Source organism: Globicephala melas, chromosome 9 (genome assembly GCF_963455315.2).
Source record: "Globicephala melas chromosome 9, mGloMel1.2, whole genome shotgun sequence".
Classification (NCBI taxonomy): domain Eukaryota; kingdom Metazoa; phylum Chordata; class Mammalia; order Artiodactyla; family Delphinidae; genus Globicephala; species Globicephala melas.
Window position 1 is genome coordinate 75,062,726 of NC_083322.1, and position 25,793 is coordinate 75,088,518.

Below are 25,793 nucleotides of genomic sequence, written 5' to 3' on the forward strand. Positions count from 1 at the left end.
TTAAGCCTTAGCTCTAACCAACAGTTTATAGGAAATACAGGGAATAGAAAAAGAAGTTTAAAAAAGCGCACCAGAACACCAAGAAGTAATCAGGTTTCATAGGACAAATAGCCTAATTTCCCCAACAAATTGAATAAATTTAAAAACAAGGGACTTCCCTGGTGGCAGGGTGGTTAAGAATCCACCTGCCAATGCCAGGGACACAGGTTGAAACTCTGGTCCGGGAAGATCCCACATGCTGTGGATGCAACTAAGCCCGTGCACCACAACTACTGAAGCCCTTACACCTAGAGCCCGTGGTCCTCAACAAGAGAAGCCACTGCAATGAGAAGCCTGTGCACTGCATCGAACAGTAGCCCCCGCTTGCTGCAACTAGAGAAAGCCTGTGCACAGCAACGAAGATGCAACGCAGCCAAAAATAAATAAATAAATAAAGAATGCTTATTAAAAAAAAAATCAATAAAAACAAGTGTGTAAGGGGGAAGGTGGACTATCAAAGACTAAAAGTTGGGCCTTCCCTGGTGGCGCAGTGGTTAAGAATCCGCCTGCCAGTGCAGGGCACACAGGTTCAATCCCTGGTCGGGGAAGATTCCATATGTCGCGGAGCAACTAAGGCCATGCTCACAACTACTGAGCCTGCGCTCTAGAGCCCACAAACCACAACGACCGAAGCCTGAATGCCACAGGTACTGAAGCCCACGTGCCTAGAGCCCGTGCTCCTCAACAAGAGAAGCCACCGCAATGAGAAGCCCGTGTGCTGTAACGAAGATAAATAAATAAATTAATCTATTATTTAATTTAATCAATAAAATAATTAAATTATTAAGATAAAATAATTAAAATAAATAAATAAAATAATTAAATTATAATTATTAATAATAAAATTAATTAATTTAAAAAAAGACTAAAAGTCTTAAGAGACATAATCAAATATGTACCTCATGATCTTGATTCAAACCAATTGTTTTAAGACAGCAAAATTTGAATTAAGTCTGGGAATTTGATCGTATTCAGGAATTAATATTAGTAGATGTGATAATGGTATGGTGGATATATTTAAAGAAAAAAGTCTTTACCACAAAATGACATATCTGGGACTTGCTTTAAATTATTCCAGAAAAAAACCCCAAATAAATAAATATTGTGAATATGGGGAGGATAATGACTGCTAAAATTCAATAGTGGGTACACAGGGTTCATAATGGAAACAAAGGGTTATTCTCTCTACTTTTTTGTTTAAAATTTTCCATAATAGTTTAAAAAAAATATTGGAAGAAATTACTTTTCTTGTGTCATTTTAAACTGATACAGGTTACTTCCCTGGTGGCGCAGTAGTTAAGAATCCGCATGCTGATGCAGGGGACCCGGGTTCGAGTCCTGGTCTGGGAAGATCCCACATGCCGTGGCGCAACTAAGCCTGTGCACCACAACTACTGAAGCCGGTGTGCTCTAGGCCTGTGCTCCACAATAAGAGAAGCCACTGCAATGAGCAGCCCCCAGACCACAACGAAGAATAGACCCTGCTCGCCACAACTAGAGAAAGCCTGCATGCAGCAACAAAGACCCAACATAGCCAAAAAAATAATAATAAGATTAAAATATATATATATATATAAACTGATATGGAAAGCACTTTCAAAAGAAAAAGTCAAAAACTGTTTTTCACAGCCTTACAATAAATAACATTTCAGAGACAGTACTTTGAAGTATAATAATTATTTGAACAGACAAGTTCTATTTTTGTCTTTTCATTTTAAAATAATTCCAAGCTAATTTTTTATTTTTATTTTTTTGGGGTACGCGGGCCTCTCAGTCTTGTGGCCTCTCCCGTTGCAGAGCACAGGCTCCGGACGCACAGGCTCAGCGGCCATGGCTCATGGGCCTAGCCGCTCCGCGGCATGTGGGATCTTCCCGGACCGGGGCATGAACCCGTGTCCCCTGCATCGGCAGACGGACTCTCAACCACTGTGCCACCAGGGAAGCCCCCAAGCTTATTTTTTTTAAAAAGTTGTAAGAGTAGTACAAAGAATTCTCTTCACCCAGCTTCCCCAAGTATTTTTGGCGTACATAACCACAGGCATAATCATGAAAACCAGGAAATTGACATACTGTTAACTAATCTGCAGACTTTATTTAAATTTCATCAATTGTCTCACTAATAACCCATTTCTGGGCAAGGATCTAATCCAGGATTATACATTGCATTTAATTGTTATCTTCTTTTAATCTGGATAACGTCTCAGTCTTTGTCTTTTACTTTCAGTCATTGAAATTTTTGAAGAATACTGGCCAGCTGTTTTGTAGACATAACTCAAATTGGGTTGTCTGACATTTCTCCTGATTAAATTAAGGTTATATATTTTGGCAAAAATATCACAGAAGTGATGTTGCGTTCATCTCAGTTCATCATATCTGAAGGTACAATACATGATGTCAATATGTCTCATTACTGATGATGTTAACCTCAATCACTGTTTATCAGGTGATATTTGCTGGATTTCTCCACTGTAAAATCACTTTCTATCTCTTTGTAATGAAAAAGAGTGTCTTGTGGGGAGATTTTTTTGAGACTAAATACCATGCTTCTCCTAATGCTTTCTTGCCAGCAACAAGTATTACCACGCTATTTGTCAAATGGTTTTCTATTGCCAATCATTCCTTCTACATTTATTAATTGGAATTCTACTCTAAGGAAGATCTTTCTCTCTTCTCCCATTATTCATTCAATTTATTTATTCAATTATTCATTTTTATCAGTATGAGCTCATGGCTATTTATTTTATTCTGTGTGTTCTAATCTATTGCTATCATTATTTTGTTACTCAAATTGTCCCAGATTTGTCCATAGAGAGTCTCTTTAAGTGAACTCTCTATTTATGAGTTAGTTTAAATTTTTTTATGTTTAAACATATATATTTATGTCTTTTTGTGTATTGTCTGTTCATGTCTCTTTTCCATTTTTCTATTGGATTTGTCCCTCAACTTTCAAGAGTTCTTTATGTATTAGAAATATTACCCTTTTATCTGTGATGTATGTTGCAAGAATTTTCTCCTAGTTTGTGAGTTGTCTTTTGGTTTTGTTTATGGTATTTTTTGCATACAGTTGTTTTACATAGTCAGATTTATTCTCTTATTATTGCCTTTGGATTTTGAATCATAGAACACTGAGGTTAAAGGGAAGTTCACTCATGTTTTCTTCCAATAGCTGTGTAGTTTCATATTTTACATTGAGGTTCTTTTTTTAAAAAATAAATTTATTTATTTATTTATTTATGGCTGCGTTGGGTCTTCGTTGCTGCACACGGGCTTTCTCTAGTTGTGGCAAGCGGGGGCTACTCTTCGTTGCGGTGCGCGGGCTTCTCATTGCAGTGGCTTCTCTTTTTGCAGAACACGGGCTCTAGGCATGCGGGCTCCAGAGCGCAGGCTCCGTAGTTGTGGCGCACAGGCTTAGTTGCTCCATGACATGTGGGGTCTTCCTGGACCAGGGCTTGAACCCATGTCCCCTGCATTGGCAAGCAGATTCTTTTTTTAAAAAAATTATTTAATTAATTAATTTATTTATTTTTGGCTGTGTTGGGTCTTCGTTTCTGTGCGAGGGCTTTCTCTAGTTGTGGCGAGCGGGGGCCACTCCTCATCGCGGTGCGCAGGCCTCTCACTGTCGTGGCCTCTCTTGTTGCGGAGCACAGGCTCCAGACGCGCAAGCTCAGTAGTTGTGGCTTACAGGCTTAGTTGCTCCGCGGCATGTGGGATCTTCCCAGACCAGGGCTCGAACCCGTGTCCCCTGCATTGGCAGGCAGGCAGATTCTTAACCACTGTGCCACCAGGGAAGTCCCTACATTTAGGTTCTTGATCCGTTTGGAGTTTATTCTCACATACGGTATGACATATGGATCTAATTTTACCTTTTTCCAAATGGCTACGCAGTTGTTTCAGCACCATTTATTAAAAATCTCATCTTTGGGCTTCCCTGGTGGCGCAGTGGTTGAGAGTCCGCCTGCCAATGCAAGGGATGCGGGTTCGTGCCCCAGTCCGGGAAGATCCCACATGCCGCGGAGCGGCTGGGCCCGTGAGCCATGGCCGCTGAGCCTGCGCGTCCGGAGCCTGTGCTCCGCAACGGGAGAGGCCACAACAGTGAGAGGCCCGCGTACCGCAAAAAAAAAAAAAAAAAAAAAAAAATCTCATCTTTGCTGCAGTGATGTAAGATGCCACCTTTATTATATGCTAAATTTCCTTATGCATTAAATTTTATTTCTGCGTTTTCTATTCTGTTCCCTCGGTCTGTCTATTCATGCATCAGTACCACACTGTTTTAATTATAAACACTTTTAAGTTTTAATGTCTGATAGGACAAGTCTCCTTCCTATATATTTTTATATATTTTTAAAGTTAGCTTCAATAATCGCTATCCATTTTATGGGGAAATGATACCTTTTTATTACTGACTTCCTGACAAAGGAAAAGAGCAATCTTCCTAGTTCCCTCTTCATTATCATCATCATACCATCTCTACTATCATCATGGTGTCATCTATACCAGCTATGCCATCTATGTACTAACCATTTTATGCACATTTTCTCATTTAATAAAGCATCAAAACTCAGGCAGACTTTGGGAGGAGTTGAAAATATGTAAGTATCTTTCCTCTCTCCAAGCTTACCTTCTCAGTCTTAGCAGGTGAGGAGGTTTTGGTTAATTGAGTCTAACTCCCCTGTTCAGATCTGTGTACATGGAAGTTTAGAAGAGGATCCTTTATGGTCAGAGATGTTAGAAATAGATGGTATCTCCAGTCTCCTCATTCTATTTTTATTTTTATTAAAAGGTTTTATTTATTTTTTGGTCATGCCGAGCGGCTTGAGGGACCTTAGTACCCTGACCAGGGACCAAACCCAGACCCTTATCAGTGAAAGCCTGAGACTTAACCACTGGACTACCAGGGAATTCCTCTAGTCTCCTCATTTTATTTATTTTACTTTTATTTTTATTTTTAAAATATATTTATTTATTTATTTATTTTTGGCTGCCTTGGATCTTCGTTGCTGCACATGGGCTTTCTCTACTTGTGGTGAGCGGGGGCTACTCTTTGTTGTGGTGCACAGGCTTCTCATTGCAGTGGCTTCTCTTGTTGCAGAGCACGGGCTCTAGGCACGTGGGCTCAGTACTTGTGGCGTGCAGGTTCAGTAGTTGTGGCACACCAGCTTAGTTGCTTTGCGGTATGTGGGATCTTCTGGACCAGAGTTCGAACCCCTGTCCCCTACATTGGCAGGCGGATTCTTAACCACTGCACCACCAGGGAAGTCCCTAGTCTCCTCATTTTAAATGCAGACATGAAGGCTCAGGGAGGGGAAGTCACTTACACCAAAAGAGAGATGGAAACAAGTTTAGAAATAATCTAATCCAATTTCTTGGTTTCACAGAGGCAGAAGTTGTGTGGTCCACCCAAGGTCTTGTAGCAATAATAATACCTTTGGGTCCTCACCATGTATCAGGCACTGTACTAAGAAATCAACATAGTTTATCTCACTTATTACAGCAACCTGAAGAATAATTAATATTATTACCTCCACTTTGTAGAAAACTGAGGCTGAGAGTGGTAGAGTAACTTGTTCAAAGTGAGCCAGTCAGCTGGCACAAGGCAGAGTTGGGATTTAAAGTTGGCAGATTAACACTTCTCACCACTTAGGCTCCAATGCCCCCAGCAAGCCTCTGGCATTGCAGATACAGAGCTCAAGTGAGCAGACCCAAGATTAATGTCCAGTCACTCAAAACTTGCTTGTTTTAACTAAGAACTAAAGTGTTGAGATCACACAAAATTTTCATAAAAGTAAAGTAAAAGCAAAAACACAGAATAGTTTATATTGTTTTGACAGTGCAGCAGGACTGTCCAAAAAGGTCATTATTTGCAGTGATAGCTTTTTTTAACATACAGAGTTTTAGTGTTTGCTTTAAACATGCACACAAAAAAGAGAGTCTGGTATAATGCTGAAGTGTTTTAAATTAAATTGAAATATTCTGATATTGCATAACTGTTTCAACATGCATCTCTTTAAAAATGACTTTTCTTATATAACTGCAATATTATTTCCTACAATACCATCATCACATCTAAACTTTAACAATAATTGCCTAATACTACCTAATAGTTCATTATCGAATTTCCACTATTGTCCCAAAACTCGTTTAAATTTTTTTGTTAAAATCTGGATCTAATCAAGCACCAAAATTGCTTTTTCTCATTTTATCTCTTTAATCTCTTTTATTTACAGTGATCCAATTTTTCCTACCCTCTCTTTATCTTTCTCTTTCTCCCTTCTGCCCTTCCTCCCTTCCTTCCTTCCTCTCTCTCTCTCTCTCTTTTTAAAGGTGTATTTTTAATTTAATTTAGTTTTTTAACATCTTTATTGGAGTATAATTGCTTTACAGTGGTGTGTTAGTTTCTGCTGTATAACAAAGTGAACCAGCTGTACGTATACCTATATCCCCATATCCTCTCCCTCTTGCGTCTCCCTTCCACCCTCCCTATCCCACCCCTCTAGGTGGTCACAAAGCACCGAGCTGATCTCCCTGTGCTGTGCAGCTGCTTCCCACTAGCTATCTATTTTACATTTAGTAGTGTATAAATAAGTCCATGCCACTCTCACTTCGTCCCAGCTTACCCTTCCCCCTCTCTGTGTCAAGTCCATTCTCTACATCTGCATCTTTATTCCTGTCCTGCCCCTAGGTTCTTTGTAAACTTTTTTTTTTTTTTTTTTTTTTTTTTTTTGCGGTACGCGGGCCTCTCACTGTTGTGGCCTCTCCCGTTGCGGAGCACAGGCTCCAGACGCGTAGGCTCAGCGGCCATGGCTCACGGGCCCAGCCGCTCTGCGGCATGTGGGATCTTCCTGGACCGGGGCACAAACCCGTGTCCCCTGCATCGGCAGGCGGACTCTCAACCACTGTGCCACCAGGGAAGCCGTTTTTTTTTTTTTTTTTTTTTAAGATTCCATATATACATGTTAGCATGCGGCATTTGTTTTTCAAAAATATGGAACGCTTCACGAATTTGCGTGTCATCCTTGCACAGGGGCCATGCTAATCTTCTCTGTATCGTTCCAATTTTAGTATATGGGCTGCCGAAGCAAGCACTCTCTCTCTTTCTTCCTCTCTCTCTCTCTCTTTCTTTCTTTTTAATTATATTTGACATTTTTATTTTAGGCTGCAAAACAGAAATGAGCAAACAAACAACAAAAAACTTGAAATAGGCTTGTCAAATGATGTAAATTCATCCTTTCCAGGGAAGCAGAAGGTCGACCATCGTGCTTCACTGCTGCTTGCACTGCTGGGTTTTGATCCTTCTTTGGGTCATAGTCTGGATCATTTTCCTCATCTCCTTCTTCTTCCCCTTCCTCATCCGCTTCTTCACCTTCTTCATCATAATCATCATCATCATCTTCAATAGCTTCTCCAGTAAAGTATATTGATCTTGATTATGCGCTCTGATCTTGGGATTATGCACTCACGTAAAAAGTGACCAATATCAAAGTCCTCAGCAAGGATAGCTTCAGCATCATCATCCAGCTCTCCACTCTCAGGAACTTCAGGAGGGGCAAAAAAATTAAAGAAAGAGTCATTAGAAACTGTTTTGGTCACAGTATGAACTGTCCCACGTCCCTTGTGTTTCTGCTGCTTCTTAATGGTTTTCAAAGTGACATTCTTCCCTTTTTTCCTATCTATCTGGCACCCTGTACAACCCATAATTTCTGGTCCATCAAAAGAAAAAGGATCAGAATCATTTGGTTCTGACCTCATCCTATACGTCTTTGTCAACACTTCATTTGTGAAATATTCATTGGGTTCAAAGTGAAATTCTAAGACAAAACCCATAGGCTGACCAGCGTCTGAGAACTTCACTTTAATATCTTTCAAGTGCTTCAGAATAGGTTCATCATGTTCCTGAACCATATCACTGAGCAAGTCAACATTCTTAAAAATGGTCAACCAAAAGTCAAGAATTCCTTTGGGGTCTTCTTTTTCTTCATCCTTTTTCTCATCTTCAGTCTTGGCCTTTTCTTTTAGTTCCTCTGAAATTTCATCTTCCTCATCTGGTTTCCATTCACATTCTTCTTCTGTAGGTTCATAAATAGCATTGATGATCTCAAATCGCTTATCAAATAGAGGTTGATAGAGAACAACATACTTTCTTTCAACATCATGAACTTCCTCATAGAACTTGGCTTCTATCTGTGCATATTTAACTTGAAGGTCTTTGAGAGCATTCACGCGTCTTTTAACTACCCTAGGCAAGCTTTCAATGTGTCCTGTTGGTGTTTCTACCAGACCATCAAGTCTTTCTTGAAGGACTGCAAGAATCTGAGGATTTTGCATCATCTGAACAGTCAGCTGACGTGCTTTGATTTTTGTTTCTTCACCAGTTTCTTCTTCTTCTACTTCTTCAACGTCGTCCAAATCTTGATCAAGTTCAGACTGTTCTTTGTTGTCTATGTCTGCCATGTTGTATGAGCGCCAAATATCGGTGGCTAGCACGGGGAGCCAGGCGGCTGGAGCTGCGCAGGCAGCGACTCCGGACGGCGACGGGAGGAGCAGAAGGCGGTGTGGCGAGCAGATGGTGCTAAAAAAGCTCTTTCTTTTTTTTAAAAAAAAAAATTATTTATTTTTGGCTGCGTTGGGTCTTCATTGATGCATTGGGCTTTGTCTAGTTGCGGAGAGCAGGGACTACTCTTCGTTGAGGTGTACAGGCTTCTCATTGTGGTGGCTTCTCTTGTTGTGGACCACGGGCTCTTGACGCACGGGCTCTAGAGTTCAGGCTCAGTAGTTGTGGTGCATGGGCTTAGTTGTTCTGCGACATGTGGGATCTTCCCGGACCCAGAGCTCAAACCCATGTCTCCTGCATTGGCAGGCGGATTCTTAACCACTGTGCCACCAGGGAAGCCCCCCCACCAAAATTTTAAAATTTTAAGATTTTGGGTATCAAAGGGCACTATCAACAGAGTGAAAATACAAATTACAGAATAGGAGAAGATATTTGCAAGAGTCTAGTATGTAGTTTATATAAAACACTCTTACAACTCAAGAAAAAAAACCCCAAATGGTTCAGTTTGAACATGAGGGAAGGACTTGAAAAGACATTTCTCCAAAGAAAATATACCCATGGCCAATGAGCTCATGAAAAGATGCTCAACATCATGGGTCATTAGGGAAATGCAAACGGAAACCACAAATGAGATACCACTTTACACATACTCGGATGGTTATAAAATAATTTTTCAAAACCATAACTATACTCCAATATAAAATAAAAGTTAAAAAAGATTAAAAAAAATAAAAACCAGACAATAACAAGTGTTGACAGGGATGCAGAGAAATTGGACATTGGGACTCTCATACATTGCCAGTGGAAATGTAAAATGGTGCAGCTGATGTGGGAAACAATTTGGCAGTTCCTCAAAAAGTTAAACACAGAATTTCCATATGAGTCAGCAATTCCACTTCTAGGTGTATACCCAAGAGAATTGAAAACGTGTGTTCACACAAAAATTTTTACACAAATAGTTATAGAAGCATTGTTCATAACTGCCAAAAGGTGAAAACAAAACAAATGTATGTCATCTGACGAGTGGATAAAGAAAATGTGGTATATCCCTACAATATAATATTATTTAGCCATAAAAAAATGAAGTAATGTTATACTCTACAATGTGGATGAACCTTGAAAATATTGCACGAATTCAAAGAAGGCAGACATAAAAGTCCACATATTGTATGATTCTATTAATGTGAAATGTCAGTTAGGCAAATTCATAGAGACAGAAGGTAGATTAGTGATTATCAAAGAATGAGGAGAAGGGGGAATTGGGGACTAACTGCTAATGCATACAAGGTTTCTTTTTGGGGTGATGGAAATGTTCTAAATTAGATAGTGGTTATGGTTGTTACAGAACAGAGCGAATATACCAAAACACACTGAATTGTATAAACTAGTGAATTTTATGTTATATGAAGTATATCTCAAATTTTAAAATGCCATAAGTAAAAAAAAAAGGAAAGAAAAGAAAGATCACCAAAGAGAGAGAAAGCTAAACAGTCTTTCTGGAATATGAAACCATGTTGACCCTTAATCACTTTAAGTGTTTCCAAAATGCTGCCAGACAAAATTGCCCCAATGAAGCAACAATGAACCTGTGATGATGACTTTTTTTCCTTTTCAATTTATTGCGGCAGTAAAAATGAATCAAGTGTTATAAACAAGTAATAGAAGGACCCTATATAAAAATTATTAGGGCTTCCCTGGTGGCGCAGTGGTTAAGAATCCATCTGCCAATGCAGGGTACAGGGGTTCGAGCCTTGGTCTGGGAGGATCCTACATGCCGCGGAGCAACTAAGCCCGTGCGCCACAACTACTGAGCCTGCGCTCTAGAGCCTGCAAGCCACAAGTACTGAGCCTGCAGGCCACAACTACTGAAGCTGCTCGCCTAGAGCCCATGCTCCGCAACAAGAGAAGACACCACAATGAAAAGCAAACACAGTACAATGAAGAGTAGCCCCCGCTCGCCACAACTAGAGAAAGCCCGCGTGCAGCAAAGAAGACCCAACGCACCGAAAAATAAAAAAATTAATTAAAAAAATTATTATGCTGTGTGACCTGTCAAATGATAAGTAATCGATTATACACACTGTTAATACAGATATATAAATTATGAGTTTTAAACTTGCTGTATATAACAATATCATTTATAATTGTTTGAATATGATAGTGGTGTGATCATGTCTAAGAATATAATACATTAAAAAAAAATCTATTCATGGGACTTCCCTGGTGGTCCACTGGTTAAGAATCTACCTTGCACGGTGGATTGCAGGGGATGCAGCTTCGATCCCTGGTCGGAGAACTAAGATCCCACATGCTGAGGGGCAACTAAGCCTACACACTCTAGAGCCTGCCTGCCACACCTAGAGAGCCCGCATGCCGCGACTACTGAGCCCTTGCCCTCTGGAGCCCATGCACCACAACTATAGAGCCCGCATGCTCTAGAGCCCATGCACCACAACTGGAAAGAAGCCCGCTCACCACAACAAAGATCCCAAGTGCTGCAACTAAGACCCGATGCAGCCAAATAAATAAATAAGAGGTTTGTTAAAAAAAAAAAATCTATTCAGTATCCATATTGGCTTGTATATTCAGAGAGTATCTCCGAAAGGGTATAAAAAACCCTGATATCATTCTTTCCCTGAGGTCGGGGAACTGAAAGACCTAGGTGAAAGGAGTTTTTTTATTATAAACCATTCAGTACCTTCTTAATTTTGAACGATGTGAACATATTGATTACTCAAAAAATATTTTAAACCAACATTATTTTTACAGGATAATCAGATTAAACTTAATTTCAATTTATAGCATCTTTTCCAGTTTTCAGAACTTTTTGTGATGACATTCTTGGTTGGATATTTCAACCTCAATGCACCATGGAATTTTATCACTGGCAGTTGAACCTGCATTGATGTAGAGCTTAAGTCTTAAGAGCTACAGGAATACCAAGGTCTGTTAACTTATTGTCCCTGTCACCAACCTTCATTAGGCAATGGTGATATCAAAGAGAGCAACTTCGAGAGCAGAGACACACCTTTGCAGAAAACAGAGAAAATTCACTTCATCTTTAAACACCTTGATAGGACCAGCCTTGATCTGTCAGCTGCCAGTGGTATGATTTGACTTGTGCACAGAAGAACTTTAAGCTTAAATTTATCCCCACCTTTTCCTCTTTGCCTTCTGGGGCTCATGGTTAATCATCTGCAAAACTCCCCTATGTTTTATTATTTTTCCTTTATTTATTTATTTTTTGGTTGTGTTGGGTCTTAGTTGCAGCACGTGGGATCTTCGTTGAGGCATGCGGGATCTTTTGTTGTGGCGTGGAGTCTCTTCCTTGCGGCGCGCGTGTTTCTCTCTAGTTGTGGCTTGCGGGTTTTTCTCTCTCTAGTTGTGGTGCGCGGGCTCTAAAGCGTGTGGGCTCTGTAGTTTGTGGCACACAGGCTGTCTTGCTGAGGCATGCAGGCTCAGTGGTTGCGGCACACAGACCTAGTTGCCCCTCGGCATGTGGGATCTTAGTTCCCCGATCGGGGATCGAACCCGCGTCCCCTGCATTGGAAGGTAGATTCTTTACCACTGGACCACCAGGGAGGTCCCGCCCTTATGTTTTAAATCTCTTCTTTGAATATTTCCTGCACCTTCTTGCTCTAGTTCAGCAGTTCTCAATAGGGGTAATTTTGCCCCACTCCCTGGCAACATTTTGCAATGTCTGGAGATATTTTTGGTTGTCACACTAGCGGTGATGCTACTAGCAACTAGTGGTTAGAAGCCAGGGATGCTGCTAAAGTTCCTACAGTGCACAGGACAGCCCCCAACAACAAAGAATCTTCGGGCCTCAAACATCAGCAGGGCTTGGGTTGAGATGCCCTGATTCTGTCTTGGAGGAACTGCTTCACCTGCAGCCTTCTCAACTAGTGTCTGTGTTTTCTTGTAACAGGATTGGGAAGTATTTTGTCTTCTCACTGCTTTCAAACACACCCCGCCGACCGCCCCCCCACCCCCCACCCCTTCCCCTAAATCCTTAAGAAAAAGTTTAGTTGTGAATTTCTTATCAGGCTCGACCCTCGCTTCCTCTCTTTACTGCAGTCATTTACTGATTTGAGCTCCTCTTTCACTGTCATTCTCTTCAACACTGCAACTGTCTTAAATCTTGGTGATTTCTCTATCCATCCAACATCCTAGACTCTCAGTTCTTTGTATTCCTCTCCTGCAAGAATCTTACTCTCCACCCTACCTCAGTCACTTGCTCATTTATCATTGTTTCTCATTGACTTTAATTGCAATGTCTCCATCATTTCAATTCACATGGTCCATTTTCTGACCGCTACCTCCTGTCAGTTTAGCCCATTCCTTCTAGCAATCTGATTTCCACAAACCTTTGATCTGATGAGGACAATCAATCTACTGATCCTCACAACTTTTACTTGTCCCCGGTAAAATCCAGTTATCCATCTACCCAGAGCCTACACCATGCAGCTGAATGTGGCTGAACCAAAGCATTCAATTATGCTAACTGTTCTCTCTTCAAGTTTATGACCACTAACCTCAAGTGGGCCCTTAATGCTACCCAACAATATATTTCCCTAATCTCTTTACTCTCCTTTTCTAGACAACTATTTTATTTCTTTCCTTGCTTTTTTTCCCCGGCTTTATTGAGGTATAATTGACAAATAAAGTTGTAATATATTAAAAGCCTACAACATGATTTGGTATCCGTATACGTTGTGAAAGGATCCCCACCGTCGAGTTAATTAACACATCCGTCACCTCATATATTTACTTTTTTTTCCCTTGGTGAGAACACTTAGCAAATTTCAACTATAAAATAGTTGCAAATTTCTTAGCAAATTTCAACTATAAAATACAATAGTATTATCAACTATAGTCACCATCTTACGCATTAGATCTTTATTTATTTATTTATTTTTTAAAGAAGATGTTGGGGATAGGAGTTTATTATTAATTAATTTATTTTTTGCTGTGTTGGGTCTTCGTTTCTGCGCGAGGGCTTTCTCTAGTTGTGGCAAGCAGGGGCCACACTTCATCACGGTGTGCGGGCCTCTCACTATCGTGGCCTCTCTTGCTGTGGAGCACAGGCTCCAGACGCGCAGGCTCAGTAGTTGTGGCTCATGGGCCTAGTTGCTCCGTGGCATGTGGGATCCTCCCAGACCAGGGCTCGAACCCGTGTCCCCTGCATTAGCAGGCAGATTCTCAACCACTGCGCCACCAGGGAAGCCCAGCATTAGATCTTTAGATCTTACTAATCTCATAACTGAAAGTCTGTACCTTTTACCAGCCTCTCCCTATTTCCCCACCTCCCAGTCCCTGGCAACCACCATTCTACTCTCTGTTTCTATGAGTTTGACTTCTTTCTTTTTTTTTTTTTTTTGCGATTCCACATATAAGTTATACTGTGCAGTATTGTCTTTGTGTGGCTTATTTCACATAGCATGATAACCTCAAGTATCATCCATGTTGTTGCAAATTGCAATATTTCCTTCTTTTTGTGGCTGAATAATATTCCATTGTATATATACATCACATTTTCTTTATCCACTCATCTGTCAATGGATACCTAGGTTGTTTTCATGCCTTGACTATTGTGACTAATGCTGAAATGAACATGGGATATATACCCAGAAGTGGAACTGCTAGATCATATGATAATTCTATTTTTAATTTTTTGAGGAAACTCCATACTGTTTTGCATAGTGGCTGTACCAGTTTACATCACCAATAGTTTATAAAGGTTCCTTTTTTCCACATCCTTGCCGACACTTATCTCTTGTCTTTTTTTTTAAAATTTATTTATTTTATTTATTTATTTTTGGCTGTGTTGGGTGTTTGTTGCTGTGCGCGGGCTTTCTCTAGTTGTGGCGAGCGGGGGCCACTCCTTGCTGCAGTGCGCGGGCTTCTCACTGCAGTGGCTTCTCCTGTTGTGGAGCACGGACTCTAGGCGCTCGGGCTTCAGCAGTTGCGGCACATGAGCTCAGTAGTTGTGGCTCATGGGATCTAGAGCACAGGCTCAGTAGTTGTGGTGCACGGGCTTAGCTGCTCCACGGCATGTGGGATCCTTCCCGGACCAGGGATCGAACTCGTGTCTCCTGCATTGGCAGGCGGACTCAACCACTGCGCCACCAGGGAAGCCCTCTTGTCTTTTTGATAATAGCCATCCTTACACCTGTGAGATGACATCTCATTCCAGTTTTGATTTGCATTTCCCTGATGATTAGTAATATTGAGCATCTCTTCATGTACCTGTTGCCCATTTTATTTATTTACTTTATAAATTTATTTATTATTTTATTTTATTTTTGGCTGTGTTGGGTCTTCGTTGCTGCACATGGGCTTTCTCTAGTTGTGGCGATCAGGGGCTACTCTTCGTTGTGGTGCGCAGGCTTCTCATTGCAGTGACTGCTCTTGTTGCAGAGCACGGGCTCTCGGCACGCGGGCTTCAGTAGTTGCAACACGCGGGCTCAGTAGTTACAGCACGCGGGCTCAGTAGTTATGGCTCACGGGCTCTAGAGCGCAGGTTCAGTAGCTGTGGCACACGGGCTTAGTTGCTCCACGGCATGTGGGATCTTCCCGGACCAGGGCTCGAACCTGTGTCCTGTGCATTGGCAGGCGGATTCTCAACCACTGCACCACCAGGGAAGCCCCCTTTGCCCATTTTAATTTAATTTAATTAATTAATTAATTTATTTTTGCGGTACGCGGGCCTCTCACTTTTGTGGCCTCTCCCGTTGCAGAGCACAGGCTCCGGACGCGCAGGCTCAGCGGCCATGGCTCACGGGCCTAGCCACTCTGCGGCATGTGGGATCTTCCCGGACCGGAGCACGAACCCGAACCCGTGTCCCCTGCATCGGCAGGCGGACTCTCAACCACTGCGCCACCAGGAAAGCCCTGCCCATTTTTAAAATGGGTCATTTGTGGTTTTTTTTCTTCTGAATTCCTTGTATATTGTGGATATTAATCACTTACCAGGTACATGGTTTGCAAATACTTTTTCCCTTTCCATAGGTGCCTTTTCTTTCTGTTGCTGGTTTCTTTTGCTGTGCAGGAGCTTTGTTATGATTTTGCTAAATCAACTTTTGTTAAGTAGAGCCCCAGGGTGACATATAGTTCAATAAAAGACCACAAAAGAAACAGAGAAGTTTATTACTCTCGGGTCCTCGAGAAAGGACGCCTCACAAGGCCATATGGGGAGATCAAGGCAGGGTGTAGACAGAGAGAATGACAGGACCTGGGGAACATACCTTTATTAGGATCCAAAGGTGATGTGCTTTGGGGTTCGAGCGTTAAGCCTGGATTGGTCTGTTAAAACAAAAATGAGTGGAATTTGGATAAACTTTATCAGGGGCATTATCTAAAGTAGAAGAAGGCCCTGGGACTCAGGGGAAACTTTATCACAGGGCTGTTGGAGGAGTCATATCTGGAACTTTTGTTTGTACTCCATGGGTTGTTATCTAGGGCATGCACCTGAACGAGGGGCTTGTATCATTTTAAAGCACCTGCAAGTCATTTGGCCAAACAAAATGGATGCCAAGGCAGCAATACCATGTAGCAGCTAAACTCTCAACAGTCCGTCCTGTGACGCCTCAACATTAGGAATACAATCCCCTGTGTAGCTGATGTGTTAAAGGACATAGGGATTGTTTTCAGAAGCCATCAAAAAGCACACTTAACTAGGGCAATAATGATGAAGCCTATGATGAATAGACTTGCTACTGTTTGAAATCCAGTTTAGCCATTGTGCCAAGGCGGATGGAGAGAGCCATGAGTACAAATCAGAGACCTTGAGGAGTGTGGGAATTTGCTGAAATATTTTAATTATTTGATGCATGATCTGTAAACCTTGACATGGCTTGTGGAGGTCGGGCTGTACTTGTCCTGAGTTGTTAATGTACCTGCAGTAAGAGGTGCCTGGTGAAGAACAGACTGCACCCTGTTCTGCCAAGAGGAAATCTAACACCAGTCAATTATCCGTCATCTTCTGTGCTTGTGAGTCATGTTGTTGCTGCGTCAGACTCAGAGTATGGTGTAGCATCTGCCTGTAGTTGGTTAGGGTGGCTGATAATTGCTGGGTGGTTTTTAATATTTGACCTTGTTGGGCTAGGGTAGAAGCACCTGTTCCTATGCCTGGTGATACCCAGTCCCAACAGGATAGGGATAAGAATGGCTCTCTTGGTATGTGAGCCAGACACATCTCTAGCAGAGATACACCAAGAGGTTAAAAGGTGGCTAGAATATCAAAAGTGACAGTGTTGCAGTAATAAAGGTCACCTCTGCAGATTGCTTGCAGATGGGGCAGAGTCAGGTGGACTTGATACTGGCCTCCTGAGTTAGGTCCACAATAAAACTTAAGTGAGATGTTATTTATCATTAAGGGGCAGTGAGTACACAGGGTGAAGTCCAGCCTTTCATGTTCTAGTCGAGTTGGTAGAACGTATCGCCGTGGAGGGTTAATTATTTTGATGCTTACCCACAGGGTACCCTGTTTGGGGTCTAGATTAGAGGTTTGGTTTAGCCTAAATGAGGTTTGCTGTGTTTTGAAGGGAATTAGCCCAAGGGCTGATCTCTAGGAAGAACTGCAGTATAGATAGTTCTAAATGGGCTGTAGGTGTGACCCTGTGTGGTGACACGTCCAACTTCATTTTACTTGCAGGGCCTGGGCTGCTATCTTGGAGATTTGTACGAATATAGTCATGTCAGCCCTGGCCCACTTGGTTGTGGTGCGGGGCAGTGCTGTCGCATGCCATGGTGAGGAACTTATGGATAATATGTGGACAGGAGTGGAGGTAGCACTTTCCAGTGTGGAGGAGGTACTGGTAGGCATGGTGGGAATAACAAGAGAAATTGGGTCTGTCATGGATGCATCGTGTGGAAAGCAAAAGCTGTAATCTAGTACGCTGAGCAGTGAACACAGCCGCAAGAGGTCCCTAACCGTGGGATCTAAGTAGGTCAAACTAGGGGTGTTGTGTCCAAGTCCCTCATTGTGGCTAGTGTGGTTTGGAATATACATGGTTTGGCTTACCACAAAGGTGAAATGATGTCTAGCGCTGCCGGGGGACTTACAGTCTTGCAAGCATTCTGATACGGACGCAAGGTTCACGAGGCCAGCAATTAGCTATTTCAGAGAAATAGTATTCTATGGGGTCCTCAGGGTTGATCAAATGAAAACATTTTTGCAACTCAGCCTGGAAGTTAACTGTCACCATAGTAATTTCCCTCCTGGTGTGGAGGTGATCTGGGAGGGGAAAGTCCCAGTGTCCAGTGGGGTTGGAGTACATCGCCTTCCTCGACTTTCTCTTGGGTTGTGAAGTCACAGTCTGAGATGCCGTCATCTCCAACGGTGAGCTCTTGGACTGGGGCCACGTTGTCTGAGGGGTTGGTGTGCTTGGGATTGGCGAAGGCCAGCTCAAGGAAGGATCGCCTTGCCAGGTAGAGATCCAGGAAGGGTAAGAATGGCTGGCTGGGGTTAAATTCTGAGCAAATATGCTAGAGGCCTGCCTTAGGATGAAACTGGAAGAATGGGCTCTACTGCTGGTTTAGAGGGTCTCAATGATCTCCATCAGGGGTGCATCTTGCAAAGCAGCATGTGATCTCCATGACTGAGCTTTGCGGGAACTCCATCCACAATTTATATATAGTCTGGGCACATTGATAGGCTAACTGTAGGGACATTTTGTGGACAGCAGCTTTACAATCCAGAGATCACCCCATTAAAACTATAGTAAGCTCATTAGGGTACAAATCTGCCAGCCCAATAAGTTTGATTTGGCTACATTGGGAGAGCCATTCTGCCTGGGATATAATTTTCAGCATGGTATAATGAGGGAGTGACTCATTGAAGCATTGTTTCTGTTGGTACCATTTAATGTAAAGGAAGGTGACCTCTGGGTCAGAGTCAACACCTGGTGGCTCACTCACTGTAGCCCTTTTAACAGGGCCTGCCAGCAGCTGGTGCTCAGCTATCCTGGGATGCAGCTGTGCACCTGGCTGATTTGGCTTCTGCACATCTCCCAAGACAGTTGGGACTGAGGGGACTACTAGCAACCTATTACCCAGGCTGTAGGCAATAAGAGTAATAGCCACAACAAAGGAGAGTATTTGCATTTGACTAGCTGGCAGGGCCTCCTTCCAGTGAGCATTCTGGATACTAACCAAAGGCTGAATGTACTTGCTTTGGAACAAGAGTTGTTTACCTCTTCCTTTAAGGTGGGGTAGGGACCTGTCCTGAATGTACTGATAGCGCAGTAGATGCCAGTGTTTCTGCTTGGATTTCATTTCCAAAGATGACTGGTATCCACTAGGGGGAGGCCCTCTTTTCCTCTCTCTGAGGTCCACACAGTTCTGCTAGTGGGTCCTGGAGCTATCATTTCAACCTTCTGCAAAATTTTTGATGAATTTGGTTTAGTTAATCAGCCTTTATAACCCAAATAATGAGGCAAAGCCTATGGCCTCAGCTTCCAGGTTGGTACTGGACCATTATCTCGGCCAGTAAAATCTGTATAATCATGCTCTCCACGCAACTGGGTAGGGGGTTTGTCCTCTTGGGTCATATTGCGCAATTTGCCCTCAGTTGGGTCACCAGCATGTGAAAGATGGTGAGAGGATCGAAGCATTAAAATGGTAAGGGGAAAAAAAATGGTAAGGGGAGCATTCATCTGGTGAATGCATGTGAACTACATCCTCTCTGATGTCAAAGGAGAGGGGGTTCCCTGTGAGTACTAGCAGGGGAGTCTTTCGAGAAGACTGGTAGTTGATATTCAGGGGATTGGAGACCCGGGGGCTAGGAATAAAGTGGTATTAGAGCTGAGGTACAATTTCTGGCCAATTGGGGGACCACTTATTGTTAAAAACTTGAGGAGCATGTCTTTGAGTAGGTCATGTGCTCAGTAAGTGTAGCCTCTTGGGACCGGTAAGCAAGTGGAGATCCCCCAAGGTTTCGTGTTCTAGAGCCCAGGGCTGGACAGCTTGGGAGGTGAAACGGGTACCTTGATCTGAATTTATGATGTCTGGTGGGCCAAAAGGGACGAGCAGATACCTGATTAAGATTATGTGATAGGAAGCCGCCAGCAGGAGTCCCACGAAGGTGTGGTTGATGATGGTCCTGTGCTTATGATTCCAGCAGAGGGCAGCAGCAGCGTGATAAAATCAATCTGCCTTTGTGAGAAGGGTCTGTTGCCCAGGGGTTCATATCCCCACGTGAGAGCCTTTCAGCGTTTTGACCGGGAGCAAAGGAGGCAATTATTAACCACCACTTCAGCTAGAGTTGGGGATAAGGGGGGATGATGAACAACACGTGTTTGAACGGTGTGGCTCTACTTAGGCATGGATTTTTTTCAGTCAGTACAGCACTACGCCATCCACAGTTGTCTGAATCCACGGATGCAGAGGGCTGACTGTAAAGTCATAGGCGGATTTTTGACTTTGTGACGGTCAGCGCCCCAACCCCCTACATTGTTCAAGCGTCAACTGTATATGCCCATCAGTGAATGCTGTCACTCCCCTTATGGCCTGATGGAATATGGGCTCCCTCTGCCAGTGGGTATGACATCTCTGGAGGAATAGTTGTGTCCGGGGCTATGTCTGGTATTTTGGGAGGTGGCTCACTGGGGGCCTTGGAACAGGTGTGTACTTTGGAAAAGGAGTTGGCAACGTTATTATCATTTGCTTCTGGTGTTTGCTGGCTTGTGTGGGCAGAGGCATGAGCGACCATATTCAGCATGGTTATCTCTTTCCGAGTGGAGGCACCTATATAGGCTTTCCCTGAATCATGAAATTATCCCTTTGCCATTGTCCAGACCAGACAGTGAGCCTATTGGATACTACCCAGGGTCAGTTAAAAGTGTGTGCCCTTGGGAGTCCCATTTTTATGGCCTATTGGAGAGTCAGGCACACTGTCACCAACTCCGTCAGTCAGGCTGAGCCATGAGAACCCTTCTGGACTAGTGAGATGCCGCTAGCAGGATGATACACTGCGACCTTGTATCAGGCTGCATTGTGTACATTGGTGGTGCTGCCATCGGTGAAGATCACCCACTTCCTTTCCATGTCAGATAGTTCCATCCCAAGGGACTCCCCAAAATGTTAGACCGGCAGTGAGGGTGCCACTAGCTGCCCCTCAGTGTCAGTGGGCAAGGGGCCGAGCATGGGGGAAGCCACACCCTCCTGTAATTTGGAAATGCCCTTTACATCAGGTTTCACTCTTTCCCAAAGATACCGTTCCCATTTTAACAGTGAGGCTTCAGTGGCCATGATGAGCTTCTTTTATGTTGAATCCCCAACCCAAGGCAGCATGGGGACTTGTATGTAAAGCTGTGAGCCTATTAACGCCTCTGTCTCTAAAAGAACCCAGTAGGCTTCCACAGTTTGGTGCTTGAGTGTTATGTAACCAGCTGCTGTTTGGGGCAGACGTCTGGTCCTGAACCCCACGGACAGCTAGGTAGAGCTGTCCTTAGTCCAGACACTCCGTGAGGCGTAATGAGGCGTCGACAGCGGTTCGACTCGGCAGTCTGAGCCTGGAGGGACTGAGGGCAGCGGCTGCGGTGTGCCTTGCTGCACCAGCCGTAACGCAGTTTGTTGAGGTTCTCCCCAATAGAAAAAAGCCGATTTGCATGAAACAGCATAAACAGGCCTGAGTAGAAGGGATAAGTGTGGAATGTGTTGTCTCCCAAAGGGGAAGAGAACCCATATGTGCTGTGCCTGCCGTAGGTAGTGGGAGACTTGATCATGAGGAAACTTGACAGAAGTGGTCAGTCCTTGGATTTTATGTGGGGTAATGGCCCGTCCTCTCTGCTGTAAATGTTGTGTTACTAGGTATAAGTCTTCCGAGACTGCATCCTCAGAGGGCCCCTACAGTAGAATGTCATCTATCGGACGTCAAGGCAGCAGTGGTTTGGTTTGAGTGAATGTAGATCTTGTCTGCATAGGTTACATGCGATGGAGGAGCTGTTCAGATAGATAATCCACGGGCATGTGCATAAAGGTCTACCGGGTGCCCTGAAATTGAAAACAAATTTAGGTTGTGGGACCAGGTAAAAGCATGTTGGCTAAATCCAGGACAGCAAAGTAGGGGCCCTGAGCCCTTTGGATGTTATATATCATCTCTGTAATATTGGCAATGAGAGCCTTAGTGGTGGGAATCCGTGCATCTAAGTTTCGATAGTCAATTGTTAATCTCCTTTCCTTGGTGGCCAGTTTTAACATTGGCCAGCTATGGCTGTTTATCAAAGGGTGAGATGGTGGGCCTAATGACCCTGGGGTCAAGCATATCTCTAGTGATGAGCCAAAGGCCCTCTGTACCTTGCTTCAGCCAATATTGGAGTGTATTTACTGTTTTCACTGGAGGAGGCAGGTGGACAGGTCCCCATTTGGTAGCTCCCACGAGGAAGGCCAGCAATTTGGGTTTAATCCACCAGGTGTGTCCCTGAGTGAGGGCATCCATACCTATACTAGGAACAGAGAGAGCCATTGGGGCAACCACCACTAACTGTTTGAGAAATATGGTGCCAATGGACACATGTAGCTTAATTTGTACTCTTTATAGTTTTACCTGCTATGCCTTGTAGGCTGTATGAGGTTTGCTTGGGAGATTTAGAAGGGTTACCTGGAGCTACCGTGATTTACACTCCTCTGCCTATTACAGCCAGGAATGTTGATAGCAGACCATTAGATCTTGTGCTACCATGCACCAGAAGTGACCCCATGACATCCCATAGGGTCAGAGGATGAAGTGTGACAGCAGCAAGGTATGCAGCGACAGAGGGACCTTGGCCCCAGCCGCACTTGCGTTCGCAAGGAGCCCTGACTTGTCCGGCAAAGGTGTCCCTACTGTACTGGTTAAAACTCAGAGTCCTGGGGCCGTCCACAAACATGGGGTGTCAGGGAAGGGGAGTCTCCTTCTCCTCCTTCTAAAGCCACTGCTCCGCACCTTGAGGAGCTCACACTTGGACAGGAGTTGCCATGAATACAATGCGACCAGGCTTCCCTGGTGGCGCAGTGGTTAAGAATCCACCTGCCAATGCAGGGGACACGGGTTCGAGCCCTGGTCTGGAAAGATCCCACATGCTGTGGAGCAGCTAAGCTCGTGCGCCACAGCTACTGAGCCTGCGCTCTAGAGCCCGTGAGCCACAAATACTGCGCCTGCATGCTACAACTACTGAAGCCCATGCACCTAGAGCCTGTGCTCCGCAACAAGAGAAGCCACCGCAATGAGAAGCCCGCGCACTGCAATGAAGAGTAGCCCCCGCTCGCCACAACCAGAGAAAAGCCCGCGTGCAGCAATGAAGACCCAACACAGCCAAAAAGAAAATAAGTAAAATAAAATAAATAAATTTATAAAAAAAAAAATACAATGTGACCTTGTGAAAATCTTAGCCAGTTCTAACAGTAGCTGGGTCTGTGCGTACAGTAGGGAAATATATCCCAAATCTAACACCCGCTGGGGGAAATTTACCTGCTGTAGGGCGCTAACAGAAGGAAAACACATCTGAGGCACTTCAAACCAGCTCCGATGAGCAGTGCTTTGAGGTTTGGGAAGCTTTGGTTGCTTCTTTTGGAGTGTACCCTCTGGGATGGGAAGCTGCAGTACACTCCACCCAGGTGGTACGCTGCAGCACAAAGGACCGGAAAACAAGTGGCCTCCCAAGGATCTGTGAGTAATAAACCTCTCTACCTCAATTTTTCTTTTGTGAACCACAGCTCACTAGGGCTCTATGTAACAAATGCTGATTTACTAAAATCATAACAGTTGGCATCACGGACAGGATGGTAGAGTTGTGCTTGCAACTGACCACAGGGAATGTCTTTTTCCTCCAATGCCGACTGACTGGCTCTCCCTGGTGGGTAAATCTATCCGGGAGGGGTCCACGTCTGCTGGTGTTCATTTTCTGCTACTTTGCAGAAACAAACTTGTGGTTTAAGTCCAATGTTTACTTATTGGTCTTCTGTCTGAATGATCTATCCATTGTTGAAGGTGGAGTGCTGAAGTCTCTTAATATTATTGTGTTGATGTCTATGTCTCCCTTCAGGTCTGTTAATGTTTGCTTTATATACTGAGGTGCTCTGATGTTGAGTGCATAAATATTTTCAATTTTTGTATCTTTTTGAAGGATTGACCCCTTTATTATACAGTGACCTTCTTCAGCTCTTTTTATAGTTTTTGGCTTCAAGTCTGCTTTGTCTGATACAAGTACAGCCACCCCTGTTTGCTTTTGGTTTCTATTTGCATGGAATACCTATTTCCATCCTCCCATTTTCATTCTGTGTGTGTCCAATCAGCCTGGCCCGAGCTCCTGGCTGCTTCTCAAACCTTTGTGATTGTCCAGTTTGCCATTTTTGTACTTAGTGGCTCCCAATAGTTGAGGGTGTGTCAATATCTAACAGAGTTCCAAAGGGAAGGATCACGATTAGCGCCTAGATGCAGGCTAATTAGAAGCTGGACCACTCAGGCCGCAGCTGTGAAAGGATGGAGTGAAACCCCTTCCAGGAAGAAACTGGGAGATGGGCATTTTTGCCTGTTCCCTCTGCACTGAGCCAGGGTGTATAGCTGCAGGGGGAGTGGCGAGGGATCTCCTGCACGTTTAAAAACTGCTTCTGTGTTTGCTGTCGTCCTGTGGCTCTTGTGAATGCAATCCCCATTGACTATCAGAGCTAGGTGATTTGGGGGCCTATCCCTCCTGTAGAAGCCTTAAAAGTTGGGACACTAGATGTGTGATCCAAACCCTTTGCTCCTCAGGGAGAACAGACCTAAATGAAATGGAACTGGGGATTCCCTCCCAATTGTGTGGTGCTGTACCAGGGTCAGGGTTTATAGTGAGAGTGTGTCTTAGGCTTTCCTACCCATTCTGATGTGGGTATTTTCTCATTTGTCTGATGTGCAGGAGTCACTCAGCTAGTTTCTGGATTTCTCTCAGAGGGAATTTCTCCATGTGTAACTGTATATCTGATGCATCCGTGGGAGGAGGCAAGTTCAGGAACCTCTTATGTCACCATCTTGATCCCTCCTTCCTCTTTCCTTTTTCCTTTCAAAACTTTTCCCTCTTAAACTCACGTGCTTCCTATATCCTAGGAAAATGAGAATTTTTCATAAGCTCCCACTACCCCATCTACTCATCCATCATACCAGCCATGATTCTTCCCTTCTGTTACTAGGAATGAATCATCCATTCTCCTAGATAGGGCCAACTCATCCAGCAGCAGTGTGCTGGAGCTGCTCCTATAGGCTCACAAGGGCTGATTGTTAATATTTCAGGAATATTGTGATCTGGTTATATTATGGAAATCAGTAAATGCTAAAAATTCGTGCTCTTCCTCTTTCCAGGTGTGGAAGCAAGTACTCCTTGCCTATTTATGCAATATACCTTAAGCAATATATATAATGTTGTTTTGCACATTTAAAAGTTTTGTAAGAGACTTCTCTGGTGGCCCAGTGGTTAAGAATCCGCCTGCCAGTGCAGGGGACACGGGTTCAATCCTTGCTCCGGGAAGATCGATCCCACATGCTGTGGAGCAACTAAGCTCGTGCACCACAACTACGGAGCCAGCACTCTAGAGCCTGTGAGCCACAACTACTGAAGCCCGCACGCCTAGAGCCCATGCTCCCCAACAAGAGAAGCCACCACAATGAGAAGCCCATGCACCGCAACAAAGAGTAGCCCCCACTCGCCGCAGCTAGAGAAAGCCCGTGTGCAGCAACGAAGACCCAACGCAGCCAAAATATAAACAAATAAATAAATAAAAATTTTAAAGATTTGTAAAAAAAAAAAAGTTTTGTAAAACTGGTTTAATATAGTATGTTTTCTGATAAAATGTTTCCCCTACAACATTATGTTTTTGAGACGTATTCAGGTTGATATGTGCAACTCTAGTTCATTAATTTTTATTGTCCTGCCCCATTCCACAAGAATATAAACTCCACAAAGGCACAGATTTTCATTGGTTTTATTCTCTGCTATATTCCTAGAGCTTCGAACAGTGCCTGGTACAAAGCAGGCTCAATACATATTTATTTGATGGAATGAATGAGGTGTGCCTGAAGTTCTACCTCTGCTGTTCTCTGAGTTAACATGTTGCTCAGCTATTTGGGAGCTTAGTAGATCTTAATATACTGACCCACTTGGATTTTCAAATCTTTCTAAGGAATTCATTTTGCATATCCTTTACCACCAGAAGAGGGCAAACTTGGAAAGAATAATAGGTAAGAGATGGC

The 25,793-nt window shown here is 43.5% G+C and overlaps 2 protein-coding genes and 1 non-coding gene across 4 annotated transcripts in view; 1 reads left to right on the forward strand and 2 right to left on the reverse strand.

The window, feature by feature from the left end:
* The window catches only part of CCDC126 (coiled-coil domain containing 126), a 107,317-nt gene that overhangs the window by 3,424 nt on the left and 78,100 nt on the right, over positions 1–25,793 (forward strand). The window lies entirely within an intron of this gene.
* Positions 7,016–7,122, reverse strand: LOC115853947 (U6 spliceosomal RNA). The gene has a single exon (XR_004039792.1). It is a non-coding gene; the product is annotated as a U6 spliceosomal RNA (small nuclear RNA).
* LOC115853495 (nucleosome assembly protein 1-like 1) lies at positions 7,319–8,552 on the reverse strand. Its single transcript, XM_060305027.1, has one exon. The coding sequence runs from the start codon at positions 8,485–8,487 to the stop codon at positions 7,429–7,431; it is 1,059 nt and encodes a 352-aa protein (XP_060161010.1). The 5' UTR covers positions 8,488–8,552; the 3' UTR covers positions 7,319–7,428.

Coding starts and splice junctions, on each gene's coding strand:
- LOC115853495 (XM_060305027.1), bottom strand. CDS start 8,487: ATGGCAGACATAGACAACAAAGAACAGTCTGAACTTGATCAAGATTTG.